Source organism: Microcaecilia unicolor, chromosome 3, assembly GCF_901765095.1.
Source record: "Microcaecilia unicolor chromosome 3, aMicUni1.1, whole genome shotgun sequence".
In the NCBI taxonomy this organism is placed as follows: Eukaryota; Metazoa; Chordata; class Amphibia; order Gymnophiona; family Siphonopidae; genus Microcaecilia; species Microcaecilia unicolor.
The window spans coordinates 254,533,182-254,557,416 of record NC_044033.1 but is presented as its reverse complement, the minus strand read 5'-3'; the positions used below and the strand labels follow the sequence as shown (position 1 = coordinate 254,557,416).

The window sequence follows — 24,235 nt, the reverse complement described above, 5'->3', positions numbered from 1 at the left end:
ATTGCCCCTGGTACAAAATAAGTACCTGAATATATGTAAACCACTTTGAATGTAGTTGCAAAAACCTCAGAAAGGCGGTATATCAAGTCCCATTTCCCCTTCCCTTCTCACTCCGTACTAAGAATCAGCGAAGAATTAAAGAGAATCAGATCTGCACGTACTGCCTCAGCAAAAAGTAGTAAATTTCATACGAATTGGAGAAAAAATTTCTTCACTCAATGTGTAATTAAACTCTATAATTCGTTGCCAGAGAATGTGATAAAGGTGGTTAGCTTAGCGGGGTTTAAAAAAGGTCTGGATGACTTCCTAAAGGAAAAGTCCATAGACCATTATTAAATTGACTTGGGAAAATCCACTGCTTATTTCTGGGATAAGCATCATAAAATGTATTGAATTTTTTTTGGGGGGAACTTGCCAGGTATTTGTGACCTGGAGTGGAAACAGGATAATGGGCAATACTTATGTACTAAAAGCCTGTTCTGAAGTGCCTCTCTGACAGAAACTCAATATTTATTTATTTTGCTGCATTTATATCCCATATTTTCCCACCTATTTGCAGGCTCAATGTGGCTTACAATATAATACAACTACAATCACATTGATGGAATAGAGAATCAGAGTATATATAATAGATGAGGTGCATAGGAATATTATGGCAATCATATTAACGGAGAAGAATTTCAGAATTATTGCTATTAAGGTTCATACGAAAATTATGTTGATTAAGAAGTGGGTAAGTGGATAACAACATAATATAATGATATCAGGACAAGGTATAATTGTCAGTAATTAGGATAAATGGATAACAACATAACATAATGATATCAGGACAGGGTATGATTATCAGTAATTAGGGTGTAAATAAAATAGGCAAAATAAAAGAGTTCCAATATAAAATTGTGTCTGGTGTAGTTTAGGAGTCAGATCGTTCTGAGGGATCCATTTTGTACGCTTTTTTGAACAAGTAAGTCTTCAGTAGTTTCCGGAAGGTCATCAAGTCACATGTTTTTCTTATAGTGGTTGGTAATTAATTCCATTGTTGTGTACAGATGTATGAAAAGCGAGATGTATGTATTGATTTGTATTTAAGTCCTCTGCAATTGGAATAATGGAGGTTTAAGAAAGTACATGATGAGCTTTTGCTGTTTCTCTCTGGTAGATCTATAAGGTCTGACGTGTAAGATGGGGCATCTCCATAAATAATTTTAAGAACTAAGGTGCATATTTTGAATGTAACTCGATCCTTTAGTGGAAGCCAGTGTAATTTTTCTCTAAGGGGTTTATCACTGTAGTATACCGCCTTTCCGAATATCAGTCTGGCTGCGGTGTTCTGGGCAGTCTGGAGTTTCTTAATGGTTTGAGCTTTGCATCCCGCATATAAGGAATTGCAGTAATCCAAATGGCTCAATACCAGTGATTGCACTAGTTTGCGGAATGTCTCTCTTGGGAAGAAAGATTTTATTCTTCTAAGCCTCTACATTGCATAAAACATTTTCTTTATAACATTTTTCACGTGGTTATCTAGACTAAAGTTACGATCGATTGTTACATCTAAGAGTTTCAGGTTGTCCGCAACAGGAAGAGTGTGATTTAGTATATTTATATTGGTATAGTTGATTTTATTATACTGTAATGATAATATAAGGCATTGTGTTTTTTCTGCGTTGAGCTTCAGTTGGAATGCATCCGCCCATGAGTTCATAACTTGGAAGCTGAGATTAATTTTATCTACAATTTCAGACAAGTCATTTTTATATGAGATATATATAGTCACATCATCAGCATAAATATAAGGGTTAAGGTTTAGGTTGGATAAAGATCTGGCTAGTGGTAACATCATCATTAAATTAAAGAGGATCGGGGAAAGCGGAGATCCTTGTGGCACACAACATTCAGGTCTCCATGGCGATGATATGATCGATTCAGATATTACCCGGTATGTTCTTGCCGTTAGGAAACTATGAAACCAATTCAGTACATTACCTCCAATACCAAAATATTCAAGAATGTTTAATAGAATACTACTACTACTACTTAACATTTCTAGAGCGCTACTAGGGTTACGCAGCGCTGTACAAATTAAACATACCATGGTCAACCATGTTGAACGCGCTGGACATGTCTAATTGTAAAAGAAGAACATTGTTACCGTTTGCAATAATTTGTTTAAATTTGGTCATGAGTGTTAAAAGAACTGTTTCGGTGCTGTGATTGGCACGGAAGCCAGATTGGGATGTGTGCAATACTGAGAAGTTGTTCAAGTAGTTGGTAAGTTGTTTAGTTACCAGGCTTTCCATCAGCTTGACTACCAATGAGATGGATGCCACTGGATGATAATTAGATATATCATTTAGTTTTTTTTTTCTGGTATTTGGGAATTAGTGTTAGTAGGATATTTCCTTTATCCGTGGGAAAGGATCCATGTTGAAGAATGTGATTCAGGTAGGAGGTGAGATCTACTATGAAATGCTGGGGGGGCAGATTTTATTAAGTAGCTGGGGCATGCGTCCAATTTACAGTGGGATTTGGTGAATTTGTTGATCTCTTGGGTGACAGCATCTTCCGTTAGTGAATACAAATTTGTCCAAATTCGATCTGCTGGATCCATTGGTTGTTGGGTCTAAGTCATCAATGAATTTTACATAGTTGGAGGAGTTAGCTGATAAGGTGGATCTTAATACATATAGTAACATAGTAGATGACGGCAGAAAAAGACCTGCATGGTCCATCCAGTCTGCCCAACAAGATAAACTCATATGTGTATACCTTACCTTGATTTGTACCTGCCTTTTTCAGGGCACAGACCGTACAAGTCTGCCCAGCAGTATTTCCCACCTCCCAACCACCAGTCCCGCCTCCCATCATCGGCTCTGGCACGGACCGTATAAGTCTGCCCTCCACTATCCTCGCCTCCCAACTACCAACCTCTCTTCCCCCACCTGCTCTGCCACCCAATTTCGGCTAAGCTTCTGAGGATCCATTCCTACTGCACAGGATTCCTTTATGCATATCCCACGCATGTTTGAATTCCGTTACCGTTTTCATCTCCACCACCTCCCGCAGAAGGGCATTCCAAGCATCCACCACCCTCTCCATGAAAAAATACTTCCTGACATCTTTTTTGAGTCTGCCCACCTTCAATCTCATTTCATGTCCTCTCGTTCTACCGCCTTCCCATCTCCGGAAAAGATTTTTTTGCGGATTAATACCTTTCAAGTATTTGAACGTCTGTATCATATCACCCCTGTTCCTCCTTTCCTCCAGGGTATACATGTTCAGGTCAGCAAGGCTTTGTTCATACGTCTTGGAGCGCAACTCCCATACCATTCTCGTAGCTTTTCTTTGCACCGCTTCCATTTTTTTAACATCCTTCGCAAGGTACAGCCTCCAAAACTGAACACAATACTCCAGGTGGGGCCTCACCAACAACTTGTACAGGGGCATCAACACTTCCTTTCTTCTGCTGATCACACCTCTCTCTATACAGCCTAGCAACCTTCTCGCTACGGCCACCGCCTTGTCACACTGTTTCATCGCCTTCAGATCCTCGGATATTATCACCCCAAGATCCCTCTCCCCCTCAGTACCTATCAGACTCTCACCGCCTAACCTGTAAGTCTCTCGTGGGTTTCTACTCTCTAAATGCATCACTTTGCATTTCTTCGCATTGAATTTTAATTGCCAAACCTTAGACCATTCTTCTAGCTTCCTCAGATCCCTTTTCATGCTTTCCACTCCCTCCCGGGTGTCCACTCTGTTGCAAATCTTAGTATCATCCGCAAATAGGCAAACTTTACCTTCTAACCCTTCGGCAATGTCACTCACAAATATATTGAACACAATCGGCCCCAGCACAGATCCCTGAGGCACTCCACTACTCACCTTTCCCTCCTCCGAGCGAACTCCATTTACCACCACCCTCTGTCGTCTGTCCGTCAACCAGTTCCTAATCCAGTTCACCACTTCGGGACCTATCTTCAGCCCATCTAGTTTATTTAAGAGCCTCCTGTGAGGAACCATATAAAAAGCTTGCTAAATCTAAGTAGATTACGTCTATAGCACGTCGATGATTCAATTCTCCAGTTACCCAATCAAAGAATTCAATGAGATTCGTTTGGCACGATTTCCCTCTGGTAAAACCATGTTGTCTCGGATCTTGCAGCTTGTTGGCTTCTAGGAAATTCACTATCCTTTCCTTCAGCATGGCTTCCATTACTTTTCCAATAACCGAAGTGAGGCTTACCGGCCTGTAGTTTCCAGCTTCTTCCCTATCACCACTTTCGTGAAGAGGTACCACCTCCACCGTTCTCCAGTCCCTCGGAACCTCTCCCGTCTCCAAGGATTTATTAAACAAATCTTTAAGAGGACCCGCCAGGACCCCTCTGAGCTCCCTCAATATTCTGGGGTGGATCCCGTCCGGTCCCATGGCTTTGTCCACCTTTAGCTTTCCAAGTTGTTGACACACACTCTCTTCCGTGAACGGTGCTATATCCATTCCATTCTCAGGTGTACTTTTGCCAGTCCCTCGCGGTCCTTCTCCAGGATTTTCTTCAGTGAAAACAGAACAAAAGTATCTATTTAGCAAATTGGCTTTTTCTTCATCATTATCTACATAGCGGTTCGCTGTATCTTTTAGTCTCACAATTCCCTTTTTAGTCCTTCTTCTTTCACTAATATACCTGAAGAAATTTTTGTCTTCCCTCCTTCTAGCCATTTGTTCTTCCGCTTGCGCCTTCGCCAGACGTACCTCTCTCTTGGCTTCTTTCAGTTTCATTCGGTATTCCTCCCCGTGTTCCTCTTCTTGAAATTTTCTATATTTCTGTAACGCCAACTCTTTAGCCTTTATTTTCTCAGCCACTTGCTTGGAGAACCATATCGGTTTCCTTTTCCTCTTGCTTTTATTTACTCTCCTTACATAAAGGTCTGTGGTCCTATTTATTACTTCTTTCAGCCTGGACCACTGCCCTTCCACTTCATGTTCGTCCTCCCAGCCCATCATCTCCTTCCTCAGGTATTCCCCCATTTTACTAAAGTCAGCACGCTTGAAATCCAGGAGTTTGAGTTTAGAGTGGCTGCCCTCCACTTCAGCTGTTATATCAAACCAAATTTTCTCATTGAAGTAGGTAGCTAGTTTATCTGCTGATGGGGTATCCGTGTTAGTTAAGGTAACTGGTGTGGTGTCTAGAAGATTATGTACAAATTGGAATAACTTGTGTAAGTCTTTATGGTTTTGTCCTATTTTGGAATTATAATATGACCTCTTGGATTGCCTGATGCTATATTTGTATTTTCTTAACATTAATTTCCAAGCAATATTGCAAAGAAAAGACTCAAACCTGTGCTAGTTTTTGTTTTTATTTACAGATTGAACAAAACAGTTACAAACATAAACATAAGAACAGCCATACCGGGTCAGGCTAATAAGTACATAAGTACATAAGTAGTGCCATACTGGGAAAGACCAAAGGTCCATCTAGCCCAGCATCCTGTCACCGACAGTGGCCAATCCAGGTCAAGGGCACCTGGCACGCTCCCCAAACGTAAAAACATTCCAGACAAGTTATACCTAAAAATGCGGAATTTTTCCAAGTCCATTTAATAGCGGTCTATGGACTTGTCCTTTAGGAATCTATCTAACCCCTTTTTAAACTCCGTCAAGCTAACCGCCCGTACCACGTTCTCCGGCAATGAATTCCAGAGTCTAATTACACGTTGGGTGAAGAAAAATTTTCTCCGATTCGTTTTAAATTTACCACACTGTAGCTTCAACTCATGCCCTCTAGTCCTAGTATTTTTGGATAGCGTGAACAGTCGCTTCACATCCACCCGATCCATTCCACTCATTATTTTATACACTTCTATCATATCTCCCCTCAGCCGTCTCTTCTCCAAGCTGAAAAGCCCTAGCCTTCTCAGCCTCTCTTCATAGGAGAGTCGTCCCATCCCCACTATCATTTTCGTCGCCCTTCGCTGTACCTTTTCCAATTCTACTATATCTTTTTTGAGATACGGAGACCAGTACTGAACACAATACTCCAGGTGCGGTCGCACCATGGAGCGATACAACGGCATTATAACATCCGCACACCTGGACTCCATACCCTTCCTAATAACACCCAACATTCTATTCGCTTTCCTAGCCGCAGCAGCACACTGAGCAGAAGGTTTCAGCGTATCATCGACGACGACACCCAGATCCCTTTCTTGATCCGTAACTCCTAACGCGGAACCTTGCAAGACGTAGCTATAATTCGGGTTCCTCTTACCCACATGCATCACTTTGCACTTGTCAACATTGAACTTCATCTGCCACTTGCACGCCCATTCTCCCAGTCTCGCAAGGTCCTCCTGTAATCGTTCACATTCCTCCTGCGACTTGACGACCCTGAATAATTTTGTGTCATCGGCGAATTTAATTACCTCACTAGTTATTCCCATCTCTAGGTCATTTATAAATACATTAAAAAGCAACGGACCCAGCACAGACCCCTGCGGGACCCCACTAACTACCCTCCTCCACTGAGAATACTGGCCACGCAATCCTACTCTCTGCTTCCTATCTTTCAACCAGTTCTTAATCCATAATAATACCCTACCTCCGATTCCATGACTCTGCAATTTCTTCAGGAGTCTTTCGTGCGGCACTTTGTCAAACGCCTTCTGAAAATCCAGATATACAATATCAACCGGCTCCCCATTGTCCACATGTTTGCTTACCCCCTCAAAAAATGCATTAGATTGGTGAGGCAAGACTTCCCTTCACTAAATCCGTGCTGACTTTGTCTCATCAGTCCATGTTTTTGTATATGCTCTGCAATTTTATTCTTAATAATAGCCTCCACCATCTTGCCCGGCACCGACGTCAGACTCACCGGTCTATAATTTCCCGGATCTCCTCTGGAACCTTTCTTAAAAATCGGAGTAACATTGGCTACCCTCCAGTCTTCCGGTATTACACTCGATTTTAGGTCCATCCAGCCCAGTATCTTGCTTCCAACAGTGGCCAAGCCAGGTCACAAGTACCTGACAGAAACCCAATTAGTAGCAACTTGCAAAGAAAAGGAAAAAGTGGGTCACAATGCAATGTAAGGAAACAGAAAATACAAAGCACAGTGTAACATTTAATAATATCACTTCTCCCACCAGCCATACACAAATCAAGAAACAAATAAACAGTGTCTCAATTATGCTCAAAAAAACACAGTCTTTTCAAGAGACAGGCCCAAATCCCTGGACTCTGAGGAACAGTAGATATTTTCTTAGAAACAAACATTGTCAATTGCTGTGGGATCCAAAAATATATCTTCTGACCTCCAATCTGAATCCAACATTTACAAGGAAAGCGGAGGGAAAGAAGACCACCCAGCTGCTGAACTTCAGGATGAAGCAACAGAAAATGTGGCCTGCCTCTTCTGTGTTGACTTAGAAACATCTGAAAACATCCACATTTGAGAATTCATAAAGACAACAGTCCTTAACTTTGAAAGACATTGGCAAAGGCCGGTCTCTGTCCGATTCAAGCAGAATCAGATCTTTCCAAGAACGGAGTCAAATGTAAGATGTCCGTTGATATCCGAGGCGATTGCAAAACATTTTTCCTTGCTGAAGGAAGATACAAACACCCTAACTAGAGGTGGAATTATTCTCTGCTGGAATTTTAAGAGCCACTCAACGTGTAATTAAACTCTGGAATTTGTTGCCAGAGAATGTGGTAACGGTGGTTAGCTTAGCAGGGTTTAAAAAGAGTCTGGATGGCTTCCTAAAGGAAAAGTCCATAGACATTACTAAATTGACTTGGGAAAATCCACTGCTTATTTCTGGGATAAGCAGCATAAAATGTTGAACTTTTTGGGGATCTTGCCAGGTATTTGTGACTTGGATTGGTCACTGTTGGAAACAGGATGCTGGGCTTGATGGCCCTTTGGTCTGTCCCAGTGTGGCATGTACTTATGTACTTATAATCAACAAATTCGCGAACAAATCTTGTGGTGAGAAATTAGGCAGCCTTGGAAAATTCAACACACAAAGTCATTTCGTTACTTCTGGGGAAGGAAGAGCTGGAGAACAGGCAGGCCCTAGGGTGTTGTCCAGACAGGGACTGGGTGTGTGTGTAGAGATCTTGGGATCCCCTAGTGGTGGTGGTGATGGGGAGGGGGGGAGGAGCTGTCCTTAGAATGACACAGAAAAAAGTGCACACAGGGCAGGGGATCTGTTGTTTGTATTCCAAACACATCCCAGGTGTGTCCCCTGATAGAGACAAATTGACAAACTGCATCTTAGCCCCAGCACTGACAGAGGGACAAGCTACCTGCCCTGGCCTAGGAGTGAGGTTCATTACTGTCATGGGATGTGTAAATTGCTCCCTGGAGAAACCATACAGCCATCTCGCAGGTGCCTGCCTAATCGCATATATTCACAGGCAGAATGAGAAGAACTATGAATGCAATGGCCACCTCAGGGGTAGAAACCATCTGTCCCGCTCTCTCCTCACCATCCAAAGTGCGTCAGTAAAAATGCTAGATAATACTCCAAACATAACCCCACTGCAGATTTAAGAGAGGAAAAAGCACTTTTTACATGCACTGCTACAAAGTGGCAATGGCATAAGAAGCTCTGGATGTGTTCAAGTCCCAATGCTCACAGCTTTGCTCACAGTTTCATCAAACCCTCTGCTTTTCTTTTAATTTTTGTTTGCTGTGTATCTTTTTCTGAGCCCACCTCCCCCTCCTCACCCCCAGTATAGTTCCCAGATCTGTCATCAGTAGGGGGAGAGAGGGTCTGGCTTCGCTGCAGAAGTCAAAGCAGATGGTTTATGTAACCTCTGCACAAGCCTTGTCTTATTTTGGTTGAGTCAGGGCATTTTCCTCTCTCTCTCTCTCTCTTTTTTTAAACTTCTGGCCAGGCTTCATTCCAACTCTGTCCATCCCCCACCCACCTTCCTCCCCTTCTCTAGACACGGTGCCCTTAGAAGCAGGGTACAATGCTCAGGAGGTGTCAGACAGCCTCCAACAGAGGAGACACCAAAGGGGCATGAACTTAGAGTAGACAGAGCCTATATCATAACACTAGCACTGGGGGGGGGGGGGGGCAAAGGGGGACTGGTGAAAATATTGGGGGCCCTTCATCACCCAGCACAGTTACCCTAGGGGAAATCAATGCCCCAGGACCTGTAGGGGCAAATACATCAACTGGGGTCACAAGGTGCTCAAGCACAAGCACAGACCATTTCAAGAGGGTCAGGAATATCATACATGGTGGGGAAGGGGTAGCTCTCTCCCACTTAGTGTCCTTTTCCCCTCTGTCCTATACATTCCCCTCTCTCTCTCTTTCTTTCTCATGATTCTCCCCCCCCCCCCCCCAATACACACAAAGACTCCGGCTTTCACCTATGGAGAACACTGAGGAACACATCCTGAGCTTTTCTCTCTAGTGTCACTCTGCAGGATGTGAGCTGGGAGTCAGGATGACTGTAAGGAGCTCAGAAGAGTGTGGATGCTGGAAGATGGTGAGAAAGGATATTAGACACAGATGCCCATAAAAGAAAGATGCCACCTCTCTCAGCATAGTGCCAGAGTCAGGACTTCCAGAGGCAGGACCCTGCCCTTTGTCCCCTCACAAGTCAATTCAGCCAGGCCCTACAGCCCATCTTAGAAGGCACACTCCAGTGCTGGCCAGGAGTGTCTCAGGGTCAGGGCCAGGGCACAGCCCTTTCTGCCTGGGAAGCCAAAGCGCTGCTGTCTCCTCCAGCCCTGGCCCCCATTCAGGTTATTAATCTGTGCCTTTATCAAAATATCTAGCACATATCTGACCTCTGGAGCGCACGCTCCAGTCGCCCTGTGCCAAGCTTTGCTGCCTGGTCCAGCTTTGTGGAACAGAGTCCAGAGCCAGAGGAGTGACAACAGCGGGGAGATGAAAAGAGAGAGGAGAAGTAAAGGAGAAGGACTGAGGGGAGAGAGCCCAGGAAAGCAGGAAGGGAGAGAATTCAGAGCCAGCCTGAAAGAGGAGGGGAGAAGGGGTGGGGCAGCCCAAAGCAGAAAATGAATTCCAGCTGGTTTTTCAGTAACAGGATGTTGGCTTTGGCCAGAGAGATTTGAAGCTTAGTCTGAGGTTAACTCTTCCCTAGATGGAAAACAGACAGTAAACAAAGCCAGCTCACAGAACTGACAGGGGAGAGGGAGGGGAATATCAGGACTGGGGTAGGAGTAGGGTGCTGCAGGGCAAGAGTGAGGGGCACTGACAGGGCTGTGTGTGAGGGTCTCAGTACTGGAATAGCAGGAGGTGCTGCAGGGCAGGAGTGAGGTGCATTGGCAGAGCAGTGTATCAGTATTGGAATAGCAGGGGGTGCTGCAGGGCAGGAGTGAGGTGCATTGGCAGAGCAGTGTGTTGGTGGTGAGATCTGGATGGAATCACTGTCTTAAAGGAAAGTGTGAAAGTAGGGGAGGGGGTTCCTTTCTTTTCCAGGAATTTGTCTGCATGTGCTGGCAGCCCCTGGAGGGCAGGATGTGACACTCAGCAGTCTCACACCTTTCTCTCCTCATTCACGGGCAGGAGCAGAGGTGTGAAGGTGCCACAAGGCAGGTCACATCAAGGCCCTAAGTGGAAGGGGTCCTGGCTTCCCCAGTTGCTAAACTCCTCTGCACGCTCCCTCAGGCCCCAGGACTTGTGGATAATTAAGATGGATGTAGAGAACCCAGGATTGTCCCTGGGAATTTTGACACGGGGACCTGGCTTCAGGGCAGACTGATAAGGCACTGCCAGCTCATGTTTGAGGATGGGGGGGGGGGGGGGGGGGGCATAAGAAGCAGAAAGACCTGAGAATCAGTGCTAACTCTGTCCCTCAACAGACACACATGTAAACACAAAGATCTGGGAAGAAGGGGACCTAGCAGAGAAAGATTTAAACTCTGGCTCTGGTTATTCATCTGGACTTAGCTGGCATGGGTCTGGTCTCTAGAGTGAGTGTATACATACACAGACACAAATAGGTGGGAAAATGTGGGATACAAATGAAACAAGTAAAATAAAATAAATATGCATACATAATATATTTATTGTCTATAATGGATCTTACTTCTGCACTCATCAGGTTCCTTCCTCTCAGCCTCCAGCCCTCCTGGTCCCTCTCCCTGCTATCCACCTTCTTACTCTCCCCCTCTCCTTCCTTTTTACCTTCCAGCCCTCCTTCCCCTCCAGCCTTTTTTCCCTCTCTCCCTTCTACTTTCACCATCCTTCTTTCCCCACTGTCCCCTTTAGCTCACCTTCCCTCTCTCCCTCCTACACTTTCAGCCCTTCTTTCTCTCCAAGACTGAGTCACAAAAGTGCCCTTCCTTCCAAAAAACAAAAAAAAAAAGCAGGTCTGGAAAAAATTACATTGAAAGACTAGACGGGATTCAGGAAATACCAGGGATGAGGCCAGAGCTGCAGGGCAAAGAGCCCCAAATATCCCTGCTGGTCATTAGAAGTGGAGTTGGGGAGGGCAGGGGCATGCACCCCCCTCCCCAGCACAGGATGTGTTCACAAGAAGTGGCTGTCAGAGGGGATCAAAAAGAGGAGCCAATCAAGCCTCCGGAACCCCTGCAGTGGCTGAAGTTCTGCTGGGAGAGGATGGACAGACTGCCCCAAAGAGAAATTCTAACACACAAATAAATAAATTATAAGGCAGAACTGAACCTAGGACAGTTACTCTGCAAACAGTGAGAGAGAGGAATGGCTATTATCAGCCCTCATTCAAGATCTTCTGCAGAAGGAGAGAGAGTCTGATTTAAAACCTCCTAGAGTGGATTTGCTGTCTAAAGCTAGATAAGCTAGTGACTCCCCCCCCCCTTGATTTATTTCCCCCCAAAGGGGCTTTGGACTTTTCCCCATCAAGGCAGGCAGCGAATAACACCAACTCTTTTTTTCCATCACTGATTAACTCCCCCTCCCTTCCCTGGCTTTTCCTGCCCAGGTGAAAAAAAAACCAGAATAAGGAAAGAGCAGACGGAACAGAGGCGCCTCTGCAGGCGAGAGAAAAGTCCCCAGGAGGAGAAGGAAAAGAGAAAGAGAGAGAACAGAAAGCCAGGGAAGGAGGAGGCTGTGGCTCTGCTCTGCCCGTCCCTTCCACGCGGTAAGGGGGGTGGGTGGGCTCAGAGGAGCCGCAGATCCCATCTCGGGACCCTACAGGACTTTGGAGTTTTCGGTCACCCCAGGGACAGAGTCGGCCAGTTTCGGTTTTGTTAAAGGTGAGTGTTTCAGTCTTGTTTGTCTCTTTTTGGGGAAGGGCTGGGAGGGTAATGTGGGTCAGACGTGATCGCTTGTCTCAGGCAAGTCAAGGAGACAAGAGCCTGGTGTCAGCCTAGACACCTCCAAAATATAGGAGAATCGAATTCAGCCTGATAGCAGATGGCAGTGTCCAGTGTGTACATCTGTCCCCCCTCCCTCACAAAACCTACCAAGGTGGAAATGATAATGGGGCGGGGTGGGAGGTGATCTGGTGCGTTTTCAGGGGCTGGGGATAGTTTATTTCTTTGTTGGGTGGGGATTATAGTTGATCCTGATCACACTGAGATTCCTAGGACTAAAGGTGCAGAATAAAAGGGGGGGATGCGGTGGGACCAGGGTCATGACCGGGGCACTGAAGTCTGTTTCTAGGACCTTGGTGGTCTATTACACCAGTTTTCATGTACTGCCCTCTTCCCCCCCCCCCCCCCCCCCAGGGATAACAGGGGTACACCAAATGCTTGGTCACTGAGGTTCAGGGATTAAGGAAGGGTGAGGACCTAAGGAAAGAAAGTTAAGGGGGCCCTTTGCCACCCTCCTGTTGGATTCAGGGGATTGGGGTGAGGTGAGGGGGGGCTGTTCATTCCTGTATGAGAGTTACCTGGCCAGGGGTCAATGGAATGGAGTGACTGTCCCCCCCACAGACCCCAACACCCCCCCTCCCCATAGACACCTATCTTTACTGTAACTTCCCATGCTGAGAGTGGGTGATTAGAGCTGAACCTGAAGTGCCCCAGGCTATAGGAGAGGAGAGAGGGTGCGGCTGAGGGAGGGACTCCAGCTCACCCTTATCTTACTGTGAAATGGGCTGCAAACTCCATTACCCTCTGGGATTCCTGTCTGGGCCCAAGTCCTGTTTGGACCAGAGAGAGAAAGGTTTCAGGATCAGATACATCTGGACTCTGAAAGCTGCATCTCAGAGCTTTCCCCAGAGCCTGACTCGAGCAGAACCCAGTTATATATAACCTCCATTGCCCCTGGTAAAAAATAAGTACCTGAATATATGTAACCCGCTTTGAATGTAGTTGCAAAAACCGCAGAAAGGCGGTATATCAAGTCCCATTTCCCTTTCCCGTCCCTATATAACAGAGACCAGGAAAACTCATCACATCTGGCCCTGCCCATTATTTCTACCCATTGCACCACTGAAGAACCTGTCTGAACTATGGCTTAACCCCTCACTCACCCCAGGGGAAAGGGAATGGGACTTGATATACTGTCTTTCTTTGGTTTTTGCAACTACATTCAAAGTGGTTTACATAGTATATACAGGTCCTTATTTGTACCTGGAGCAATGGAGGGTTAAGTGACTTGCCCAGAGTCACAAATCGAACCCAGTTCCCCAGGATCAAAGTCCGCTGCACTAACCACTAGGCTACTCCCAGGCTTTATTCCTCACTCAGGGAAGAAACCAGGGACGGGGCCCAAAAGCTGGCCTTCAGCCTATGCCTCCTTTAGTTTGAGGCAGGTTTGGGGCCCCCTATGGTATGGGGGCCCAGGGCAATTGCCCTGTTTGCCAGCCCTGCCCTCACTTCTTATCTGCCAGTTGACAAGGAGACCCATATAAAACTCTTGCTAGCTTCAGGAAAATCCAAGGTTGGAGGGGGAGTGAGTGAAGTTTTTGGATGGGGGTGAAGAAACTCTCTCAGTACAGTGACAACATTATAATATTTTAATTGAACTCTGTGTCCTGTCAACCATCTCAGCCCGCACCCCTTTCCTTCCTAGAAATTTTGCATCTGCCACTGTCCCACATCTGCATGTGCTGTGGTTGAACCTGGGTTTCCGATCCAGAGAGGGAGTGACTGACACAGGGAATGAGAATTGTGCCCCCCCCCCCCCCCCACCCACCCAACACCACCTCCTCAGGAGACAAGAGAGCCAGGCTCATCTTTTTGGTCCAGGAACCCCATTCCCTAGACCTCTGTTCAATGAGGGGCTCTGTGATCCCCCTCCTTTCCCAAACGAAAGGTGGCGAGTGGCTCTAATGCTTTTGTATCCAGGAACTCCTCTTCCATTCCTAAAACCTCCCCCCCAACCCCAGGCCCCCAACTCCAGGCTCATGCTTTATCTTATGCCTACCTCCAAGTCCCCTTCCTCCCCCATAGCACAGAATAAAGGAGAGCTGTATTTTGGGACAGGATGTGGGAGGGGCATTGCCTTGGCCTACTGCTCACTCATCCAGCTGTGCTGATTCCAGATGTGCTGATGCCTAGAACAGACACTGCCCCCCCCCCCCCCCCCCCCGTCCCTCCCCCCTTCAACTTCTGGGAAAGCCTACCAGAGGCAAGGGGGACTTTGCCAGTACAGGGAAGGGAAAGGGGAAATCCGCTGTCCCCCTTCTGAGGTATTCATTCTTTGACAGTCTCCACATGCAGATGCCCGGGGAAGGGAGGGAGGGGAAGGAGATGATTTCATTTTCCTAGGGCAGGAAGTCCTTTAGCTGTCCTCTTAAACTTCTCACAGGATGTCTCACAGCTGGATCTAGGAGAGAGGATGGGGGGACGGCAGGCAGGGAGGAGATTGTGCAGCAGCAGCCAGACGGTTCCTGCAGTGCAGGGTGGCCTGGTCAAGAAGCGGGCCTGGAGACTCCTGAACTGTGGGGATAGAAGGAACTGAAATTCCCCCTAAAAGGGTTTCTATGACACTTCCCCATATCCTCCTTCAACTCATCTACCCCATAGGCCTGGCAGTTGAATGACTGTTAAGAGCTGCGCAATTATCCTGCTGCCTGGGCCGGTCCAGTAATTCAAATGAAGATCGGGAGGTGACACTGTTAAGAGGCAAGTTCAGTGCTGGCAATAATCACCCTCCCTGCAGGCCATTTTGCTTCTGGGCCCAGATTTTTAACTTAGCTACCCCTCTGCTGGGACACTGGGTCGGTACTGGATTGGAAGGGAGAGAGTCCACTAACACCATCCTGGGACACTGGGACAGTACTGGTTCAGAGGGGAGAGGGTCCCTTAACACCATGATGGGACACTGGGTCAGAAGTGGTTCAGAGGGGAGACAGTCCCCTACCACCATGCTGTGTCACTGGGTCAGCACTGGTTCAGAGGGCAGGGTGTCCCTAGCATATTGGATCTATTAGATTGTAAGCTCTTTGAGCAGGGACTGTCTTTCTTCTATGTTTGTGCAGCGCTGCGTACGCCTTGTAGCGCTATAGAAATGCTAAATAGTAGTAGTAGAGTGAGTGAGCCTCAGGAAGCAGTAGCACAGTAAAAACATATTTTTTCAGTGTCACAAAGCTTTAGGAGACCTACACAACGATCATCTCAGTCTAATTCACTTGTAGACATCTGTGTGAAATGACTTCCTCTTCTTCTCCTCTCCTAGGCTGTCCCAGCCGCCAACATGCCCATCCTCAAGCAGTCGAGCAACGCGCACACGAAAAAGCGCCCCAGAATAGATCGGGAGATGATCAGTGCCCCGATGGGCGATTTCCGTCACACCATGCATGTGGGGAGGGGTGGTGACGCCTTCGGAGACACCTCCTTCCTCAGCAACCACGGCCCCTCACCAGCCCTACTGCACGAGCAGCCTGAAGCCAGGAAAAATGGCTCCCCTGGGGTCGGCTCACTTAGCCAGCTCTCCCAGTCCTCGGGCTTCGCTTCCGGGGCTGGCAGCATTGCTTCCAGCCCGGCTAATTCTGGCTCGTCCATGGAGGACAACCTGGCTATTTGGAACACAGGAAGCAACGGCAGCAAAACTGCACAGATGGATGGCGTCGACTGGATATCGCCAGGGGACGACTGTGGTCTGAAGCATGCAGAGTCTATCCTGTCTTTCCACCTGGACCTGGGTCCATCTATCCTGGATGAGGTGTTGGGTGTGATGGACAAGAAGGAACCAGACAGCGAGTGGAGTCAGACCAAAGGGGGTCTGTACTGCTTTGACTACAAACTCTCCTCAGGGGCTGCTAGCACTGAAAGGGAGACATCTTCCCGGGCTTCACCAGAGCTTCTCCCACCCCCCCAGCACAATCTGGCCATGCCAGGAGGAAGGGCACCCAGGGACTCCACCTCCAGTGCCACATCTGCTTATGAAGGTGACAGCGAGGAGGTGAAGCACTCAGCAGTCTATGATGGTGTCCATGTCAGTCAGGAACAGAGTGTTCCCACCAGCTGCCATACTGAGGCAGAAGAAATTCAAGAGGAGGAGGAGGAGGAAGAGGGAGGGCAAAGCTACACATTTGATGACACCGATGACGAAATAGGACTATAGGACTGTACTTCTTTCTCCCACTCAAGACTTTAATTGGCTGGTATGATAGATCAAAGACTGATATGGCATGGGTGAGATAAGAAGAACAGATGGTGTGAGAAATGGGATATGACCAATATTGCCTAGGCCGTCTGCTTGCTCAAAGTGTTGAAACTTAGCAGGGAAAGCTGTTTTGCCTTGTACAGAATTCAACTTACTGATTCTAAGTGAGGAACCTTCAGGTTTTGGTAAGAAGAAGGGAGGATTGGGAGGGAAGGGGAGAAAGACCCCACCCCCCATCCTGAAGCTGGGCTCCTCATTCTCTTGGATAGAGGGTTGACCTCATAGGATATGAAATGAATACAACCTGTGGATCTATCTTTTGACCTCACGTGTGACCTTCTTTTATTTGGGGGGGGGGGGGGGGGCAGGAGCAGGTGAACTTTTGAAAAGCTGAATGTGGTTGAACATGAGGCAGATGAGGTGCGTGTGGTAGGAGTGAGTTCACGGCAGGAGAATAACATCAGAGAGCTGTCCCGCATCAATACCTGTCTTATTCCTATAGTCTGTCCCCTTGGATCATGAGATGACCCTGGGTCACCTGGAGGAAGGATGGACTCCCCGAACCCCGCTGATGCAAACAGTAACCTCCCCCGCTCCCGGTCACAGTCCTACTGTTCATATTCAGAATGTGCTCCGTGGATCTCACTTAAACCTGAATCTCTGTATAAAGGGGTACTGTTGTAAACCTGTACAACTTTTCATAAATATAATCACGCATTTCTGCTTTTATTAACTGCAAGACTCAGCTGTCAATTATTCATAACAGGCTGCTCCCCTGCAGAGTGAGGAGGGGTGGCAGGGTTGAAGAATCTGTATGTTGCTTGTGTTTGGTTTTTCTGGGTCCCTGCCCTGTACTTAAGCTATGGAAATCATGCAGGACAGAGGGTGAAGGGGTCCAGGGGCAGAGCTCTGTGGCCCACACCATCAACTGTGTAAGCTCTCAGGGACAGGGCCAGAGTCAACAGACCTCTCTCATTCTATGTATATAATCTGTGTGCAAATCTTGGCCACCTGTTCATAAAGGCCTCAGCTTTCTGGCCCCTGTGCCTAAGGGTGAAGAAGAGGTTAGGGCTCTTCTGCTTGGAAAAGAGACGACTGGGGGGGGGGGGGGGGATATGAATGAGGTCTATAAAATCTTGAGTGGTGTAGAATGGGTAGAAGTGAATCGATTTTTTACATTCTTTCAAAATGTACAAAGACCAGGGGACACTCAATGAAATTAAATGGAAATAATTTTAATAAGAAATAGGAGGAAATATTTTTTCACTCAACGAATAGTTAAGCTCTGCAACTCGCTGCCAGAGGATGTAGTAACAGCAATTAACGTATCTATGACAAGTTCCTGGAGGAAAAGTCCATAGTCTGTTATTGAAATGGACATGGAGGAAGCCACTCCTTGCCCTGGGATTGGTAGCATGGAATATTGCTACTAATTAGGTTTCTGCCAGGTACTTGTGACCTGGATTGGCCACTGCTGGAATCAGGATACTGGTTAGATGGACTATTGGTCTGACCCAGTATAGCTGTTCTTACATTCTTGTATTCTTAATTCAAACCACCTCCAGCAGCTGGAGGAGTCTGTGGTCTGACCTCTGCAGTGAAAGCTGAGAGGGGTTTCTTTGACCAAGTACATAACATAAAGGTCGCCACAGTCGGACAGACCGAAGGTCCATCAAGCCCAGTAACCTGTTTCCAACAGTGGCCCATCCAGGTCACAAGTACCTGGCAAGATCCTACGACAGTAAAACAGATTTTATGCTGCTTAACCTAAAAATAAGCAGTGGATACAGTCCCTCACAGAAGATTCATGAAGAAGCTGAGAGGGCCGAACTTAGGATCCAAAGTGGTGAACTGGATTGGAAACTAGTTGACCGACAGACAGAGGATGATGATAAATAGAATTCACTCAGAGGAAAGGAAGGAGAGCAGTGGAGTGCCTCAGGCGTCGGTGCTAGGGTCGATTCTGTTGAATATATTTGTGAGAGATCTTGCTGAAGGGTTATAAGGAAAGGTTTGCCTTTTTGCAGTTTACATTGCATATGCAGGTACTTATTTTGTACCTGGGGCAATGGAGGGTTAGGTGACTTGCCCAGAGTCACAAGGAGCGGCAGTGGGAATTAAACCCCATTCCCCTGGTTCTCAAACTACTGCACTAACCATTAGGCCACTCCTCCCGTCTGTGCTTGTATCAGTCGGTCTATTTCCCACTTACTTCATACATCTAAGATTGTGGAATTGGTCTTTTTAGGAAACAACATGGCTCTGAAAGGTTACTGTTAGGTTTACTAACTTTTACATTCACTCATTATGACTCAGATCACACTGTCATTGTTATTTCCCTCAAATTCTCCTCAGCATTTGTCTCTTACTCAATGTTTCAATCATTTTTATTCAAAACTTAAGAAGAAAAGTTAACATCATCATGTATGAATGTCTGATATTTTCCCCCCATGACTCAGACAATTTATAGGAAATCAGTCTACGAGATGAGATCATAAGGGGTCTCTTGGTTGGATTCACTCTAATTGTTACACATTTACTTATGCATATATCTACGAAGATAAAGAAGATTATAAAGGAAGTCCATGATCAAGTATATAATATCACATTCATTGTTGATTTAATCTTGAATTGAGAATGAATGTGACTGTTGGGCAGACTGGATGGACCGTTCAGGCTTTTATCTGCCGTCACTTACTATGTTACTATGTAATTCCTCTATATCACTCCATAGTGTGACCACAGCCTTGAGTATTGCGTGCAATTCTGGTCTCCGTATCTTAAAAAAAGATATAGTGGAATTAGAAAAGGTTCAAAGAAGAGCGACCAAAATGATAAAGGGGATGGAATTCTTCTCGTATGAGGAAAGGCTAAAAAGGTTAGGGCTCTTCAGCTTGGAAGACAGATGGCTGGTTGGTGGGGTATGATCCAGGTCTATAAAATCCTGAGTGGTGTAGAACAGGTAAAAGTAAATCGATTTTTCACTCTTTCAAAAAGTTAAAAGACCAGGGGACACTAAATGAAATTACACAGAAATACTTTTAAAACAAATAGGAGGAAATATTTTTTCACTCAAAGAATAAAGCTCTGGAACTTGCTGCCGGAGGAATGTATCAGCAGTTAGTGTATCTGGGTTTAAAAAATGGTTTGGACAAGTTCCTGGAGGAAAAATCCATAGTCTGTTACTGAGATGGACATGAGGAAAGCTGCTTGTCCCTGGGATCAGTAGCATGAATTTTGCTATTATTTGGGATTCTTTCAGGTATTTGTGGCGTGAATTGGCTCCCTGTTGGAGGCAGGATACTAGGCTGGTTGGACCAGCTACTGTTATTTTTTTATCACTGACCCCATAAACCCAGGAAACATTCTCTCCCTCAACTCAGAATTTGCCTCAGTTGCAGACTGGCTACACTTCCATAATTTGAAACTACATCCTCAAAAACTCAGTATATTGCTTTCTAACCCTATTAATATCTCAGGAACAGTTTTTCCTTTGGTAGATTCTGTCAAAATCTTAGGGGTAGTTATTGACGAGAACCTGAATTTTCAACCTCACATCTACTCTATGGTACGTTTTTGTTTATTTGAAGAAAATATGCTACATCCAGCCCCCTTAGAACAATTGTCCATGCACTAACCATGCATCGGTTCTTACTAACCTGGATTACTTGTGATGCCCTATTTTACGGTTTATGAATTTTGTATATACGAGGTCTTCAAACAGTTCAAAATGTAGCTGTGAAACTTATTCCCAGGACACGTAGGTATGATCATATAACAGCTCTACTTAAAGCCAAACCCTGGGTATCTATCCCTTATAGACCAATCTTCAAATTCTGGATTTCCACTACTGTGGTTCCATCTAGTGCTCCCTTACTCCCCTTTCAGGGCTCTCAGTCCACACAACAGACTCTTCTGACAGTTCCATCTTTTAGGCATAGTTTCACAGGGCCTGTGCTCTATGGAATTCAATACCACTGGATCTTTGACTGAAGTTTTCTTATTCTAAGTCCATAATAGTAACATAGTAACATAGTAGATGACGGCAGAAAAAGACCTGCACGGTCCATCCAGTCTGCCCAACAAGATAACTCATATGTGCTACTTTTTGTGTATACTCTTACTTTGATTTGTACCTGTGCTCTTCAGGGCACAGACCGTATAAGTCTGCCCAGCACTATCCCCGCCTCCCAACCACCGGGTCTGGCACAGATCGTATAAGTCTGCCCAGCACTATCCCCGCCTCCCAACCACCAGCCCCGCCTCCCAACCACCGGCTCTGGCACAGACCGTATAAGTCTGCCCAGCACTATCCCTGCCTCCCAACCACCAGTCCCACTTCCCACCATCGGCTCTGGCACAGACCGTATAAGTCTGCCCAGCACTATCCCCGTCTCCCAACCACCAGCCCCACCTCCCGATCTTGACTAAGCTCCTGAGGATCCATTCCTTCGGCACAGGATTCCTTTATGCTTATCCCACGCATGTTTGAATTCCGTTAACGTTTTCATTTCCACCACCTCCCGCGGGAGGGCATTCCAAGCATCCACTACTTTCTCCGTGAAAAAATACTTCCTGACATTTTTCTTGAGTCTGCCCCCCTTCAATCTCATTTCATGTCCTCTCATTCTACCATCTTCCCATCTCCGGAAAAAGTTAGTTTGCAGATTAATACCTTTCAAATATTTGAACGTCTGTATCATATCACCCGTTTCTCCTTTCCTCCAGAGTATACATGTTTAGTTCAGCAAGTCTCTCCTCATACGTCTTGTAACGCAAATCCCATACCATTCTCGTAGCTTTCTTAAGATGTACCATTTCTCTGTGTTTTATTCCTACTAAGTATATCATGGGGCTTTGGGGTGGGGGGGTCCTAGCCTGGAACTCTAGCAGAGTGAATGCAATTCTTTTCTTTTCTGTTGTTTCCATGGTGGCTTTCATCTGACTGGTGTAATTATATGTTTTCTGATCTTTTACTCTTTTTATATATTTACTAGTAAAAAAGGCCCGTTTCTGGAGCAAATGAAACGGGCGCTAGCAAGGTTTTCCTCCTGAACCCCCCCCTCCCTACCCACCCCTTCGTCATTGTGAAGCCACTGACGCCATTGCTCTGCACCTCGTCAACGCATGCCACCGTCATCTCCTGAGTCTTTTTTTTGTTGTGAAGCCACTGACGCCATTGCTCCGCCCTCAACGTCATCACGTTTGACGCGAGGGCGGGGCCCAGAGACAGTGATTTCGGTGGCTTCACCACCACGAACCCTTCGAACCTGAAGGAAGTGACTGTTGCGTCTTCCGCGCCTACCTGTTCTTCTTCGCCCGCGGAGGGCGGGAGTCGGGGCCGGCGCACGGCGGCGGCGACCGCCGGTCTCGCCGGGGGGGCTCTGTGGAGGATTCGCGCCGCCCAAGATGGCGGCGCTAGAGCACGGCCCGACGTCTTCCCCGCCTCGGAGTGGGAAGGCTCTGAGGCTCCGCCTCCCCACTCCTGATTGGTGAGACTCGCCCTCGGGGGGGGGGGGGGGGGCGGGAAGGCGCGGGATTTAAGAAGATGACTGCCGTCGGGACTTCCGGATCGGATGTCAGAAGCCGACACAGTGGATTCTTCACAGCGCTAGCCGCCCTTGCTAGCGGCCCTTCAGAGACTGTGTGACTTCTTCTTCACAGCGCTAGCCGCCCTTGCTAGCGGCCCTTCAGAGACTGTGTTACTTCCCTCACAGCGTGCTAGCCGCCCTCGCTAGCTGCCCTTCAGGGACTGTGATACCAGAGACTGTGTTGCTGACTACCAACCAGGTCAACCGTCACCCCGCGGTTCCAGCAGTCCTGCTGGCCGCCTGCAGCTGGGGGCTCAACCCTTGGTGAACGGCGGCCGCCGCGGGTGAAGATTCGGGGTGCACGGCTCTCCTCTGAGGTCTTTCGGGGCCTCAGGGAACCTAAGGGCTCACCCATAGTAGAAACAGGACAGTGACACTGACATCAGTGTCTTCAGAACGTTGAGGGTGAGTTTTATTATATAGGATATGTACATGCTTTACTTTTTTACTTTTTTTATGTAGTTCATATATTTTTATCTACCCGCTTTAGTTACTGTACTCTTTTTATATTGTATGCTTTACTGTTTTTACATATTTTATATATTTATATGCACACGCTTTACTGTTATTTTACTTTTTTATTGTATGATTTACTGTTTATTCTTTTCCATATTTTATATATTTTTTATGTGCATACTCTATTCTTCTTTTACTTTTTTTTCTACTTTCTTTATTAATGCATATTAAAACATTCAAGAAAATCTGAAACTTAGCAGTAACATAGTAAATGATCATATTCAAGAATAACATAATGAAAACTAAAGTTAAATTACAGACCACATTATGGAATTCACTAGCTAGCCATCTGGGCTTAGAAAAAAAAAAAAGAAAATACTTAAGACAATATGGGCCTCTTTTACTATGCCACAGTAGTGATTCCCGGCGCGGCAAATGCGCTGCACCCCATGTCGCATTTGCCGCACAGGAATTGCTAGCTTGGTTCAGTAATCCAGGCCCGAACAGAATTACATTATATGGCATCAATTATAACCTCTCCAAAAAGGAAAAACAAATACTAACAGAACTGGTTTCAAGAACAGGTTTATCCAAAAATGATTCCAAGTGGGCAGGATCTGAAAAAAACATACTTATTATTCCTATATGTGAAGAGACATTTGCACGGAAAATCTTTAAAAGAATGTAGTTTTAGACAGTAACTGTATATATATGTGCCTTCCTGTTATTTTACTTTTTTAAATATTTTATATATTTATATGTATATGTTTTACTGTTCTTTTATTCTTTTTTATATTCTATATTCTATGCTTTAGTGATTTTTTAAAACTCTTTTTATATTTATATACACAAGTTTAACTGTTCTTTTTTTATATAGCATGCTTTATTGGGAGGGCGGTTAAAACTCTTTTTATATATTTTATATGTACATGTTAGTTTTTTTTTTTACTCTTTTTATATATTTATATATACACAACTCAGGTGGTTCACTGATGAGTGGTATCAAATTTTTAACTTGAAATATGTTGGAGACACACAGGGGCACCTGGACACCAGACCTTTTAAAGATAAATGGAGATGAGCCCTCCTGCTGAAGCCACTCCTGTTTCTGAACTTTTAATGCTTGGTTGCGCCTGGATCCATTAATGTCCTTAATACACAAGAGCTGCTCTCAAACCACAGGCCATGCTGTCCCTGTCTTATTGTGCAAGAGTGTGTGTGTGGCTTGCACTGCTGCTGCCCCATGTTGTTGCATGGAATAATTGAAGACCTGAGTTTGTACAGCTCTCACAAGAAACTCCTCTCCCTAAATTACAACATTAAAAAATCCTCTTGCTCAGCAGCTGGAGGCTGCTGCTTGCCTGCCAGCAAGTAATCCCACAGGCTAATTGGGGGTTTACCTTAGGTGTGTGGCAGGATCATAGGCCTGGCAGCTGCGGGTGCAGGGCGTTTTCTCTGAAGTTGTGGGAACCATCTCCTAGAAAGCCAGTGTGAGGGACTGAGGGAGGTCTTCTCATCACACACAGGATCCCCACCACTTGTCACCTGTGAAGAGAAATATGAGACCAGTTTGCACACTCCCATTCCAACTCTTAAAAGAGATGGTTAATAAACAAAAACGGAAAATAAGTGATACCTTTTTATTAGGCTAACAATACATGTTT

General features: G+C 45.9%; 1 protein-coding gene across 1 annotated transcript; it reads left to right on the top strand.

Annotated features, from left to right (window-relative positions):
• Nucleotides 1-11,968: 11,968 nt before the first annotated feature.
• CDC42EP5 (CDC42 effector protein 5) lies at nucleotides 11,969-17,257 on the top strand. Its single transcript, XM_030197914.1, has 2 exons — nucleotides 11,969-12,221; nucleotides 15,595-17,257. Exon 2 carries the CDS (start codon nucleotides 15,613-15,615, stop codon nucleotides 16,480-16,482), a length of 870 nt encoding a protein of 289 aa, XP_030053774.1. The 5' UTR covers nucleotides 11,969-12,221; nucleotides 15,595-15,612; the 3' UTR covers nucleotides 16,483-17,257.
• The last annotated feature ends 6,978 nt before the right edge of the window (nucleotides 17,258-24,235 follow it).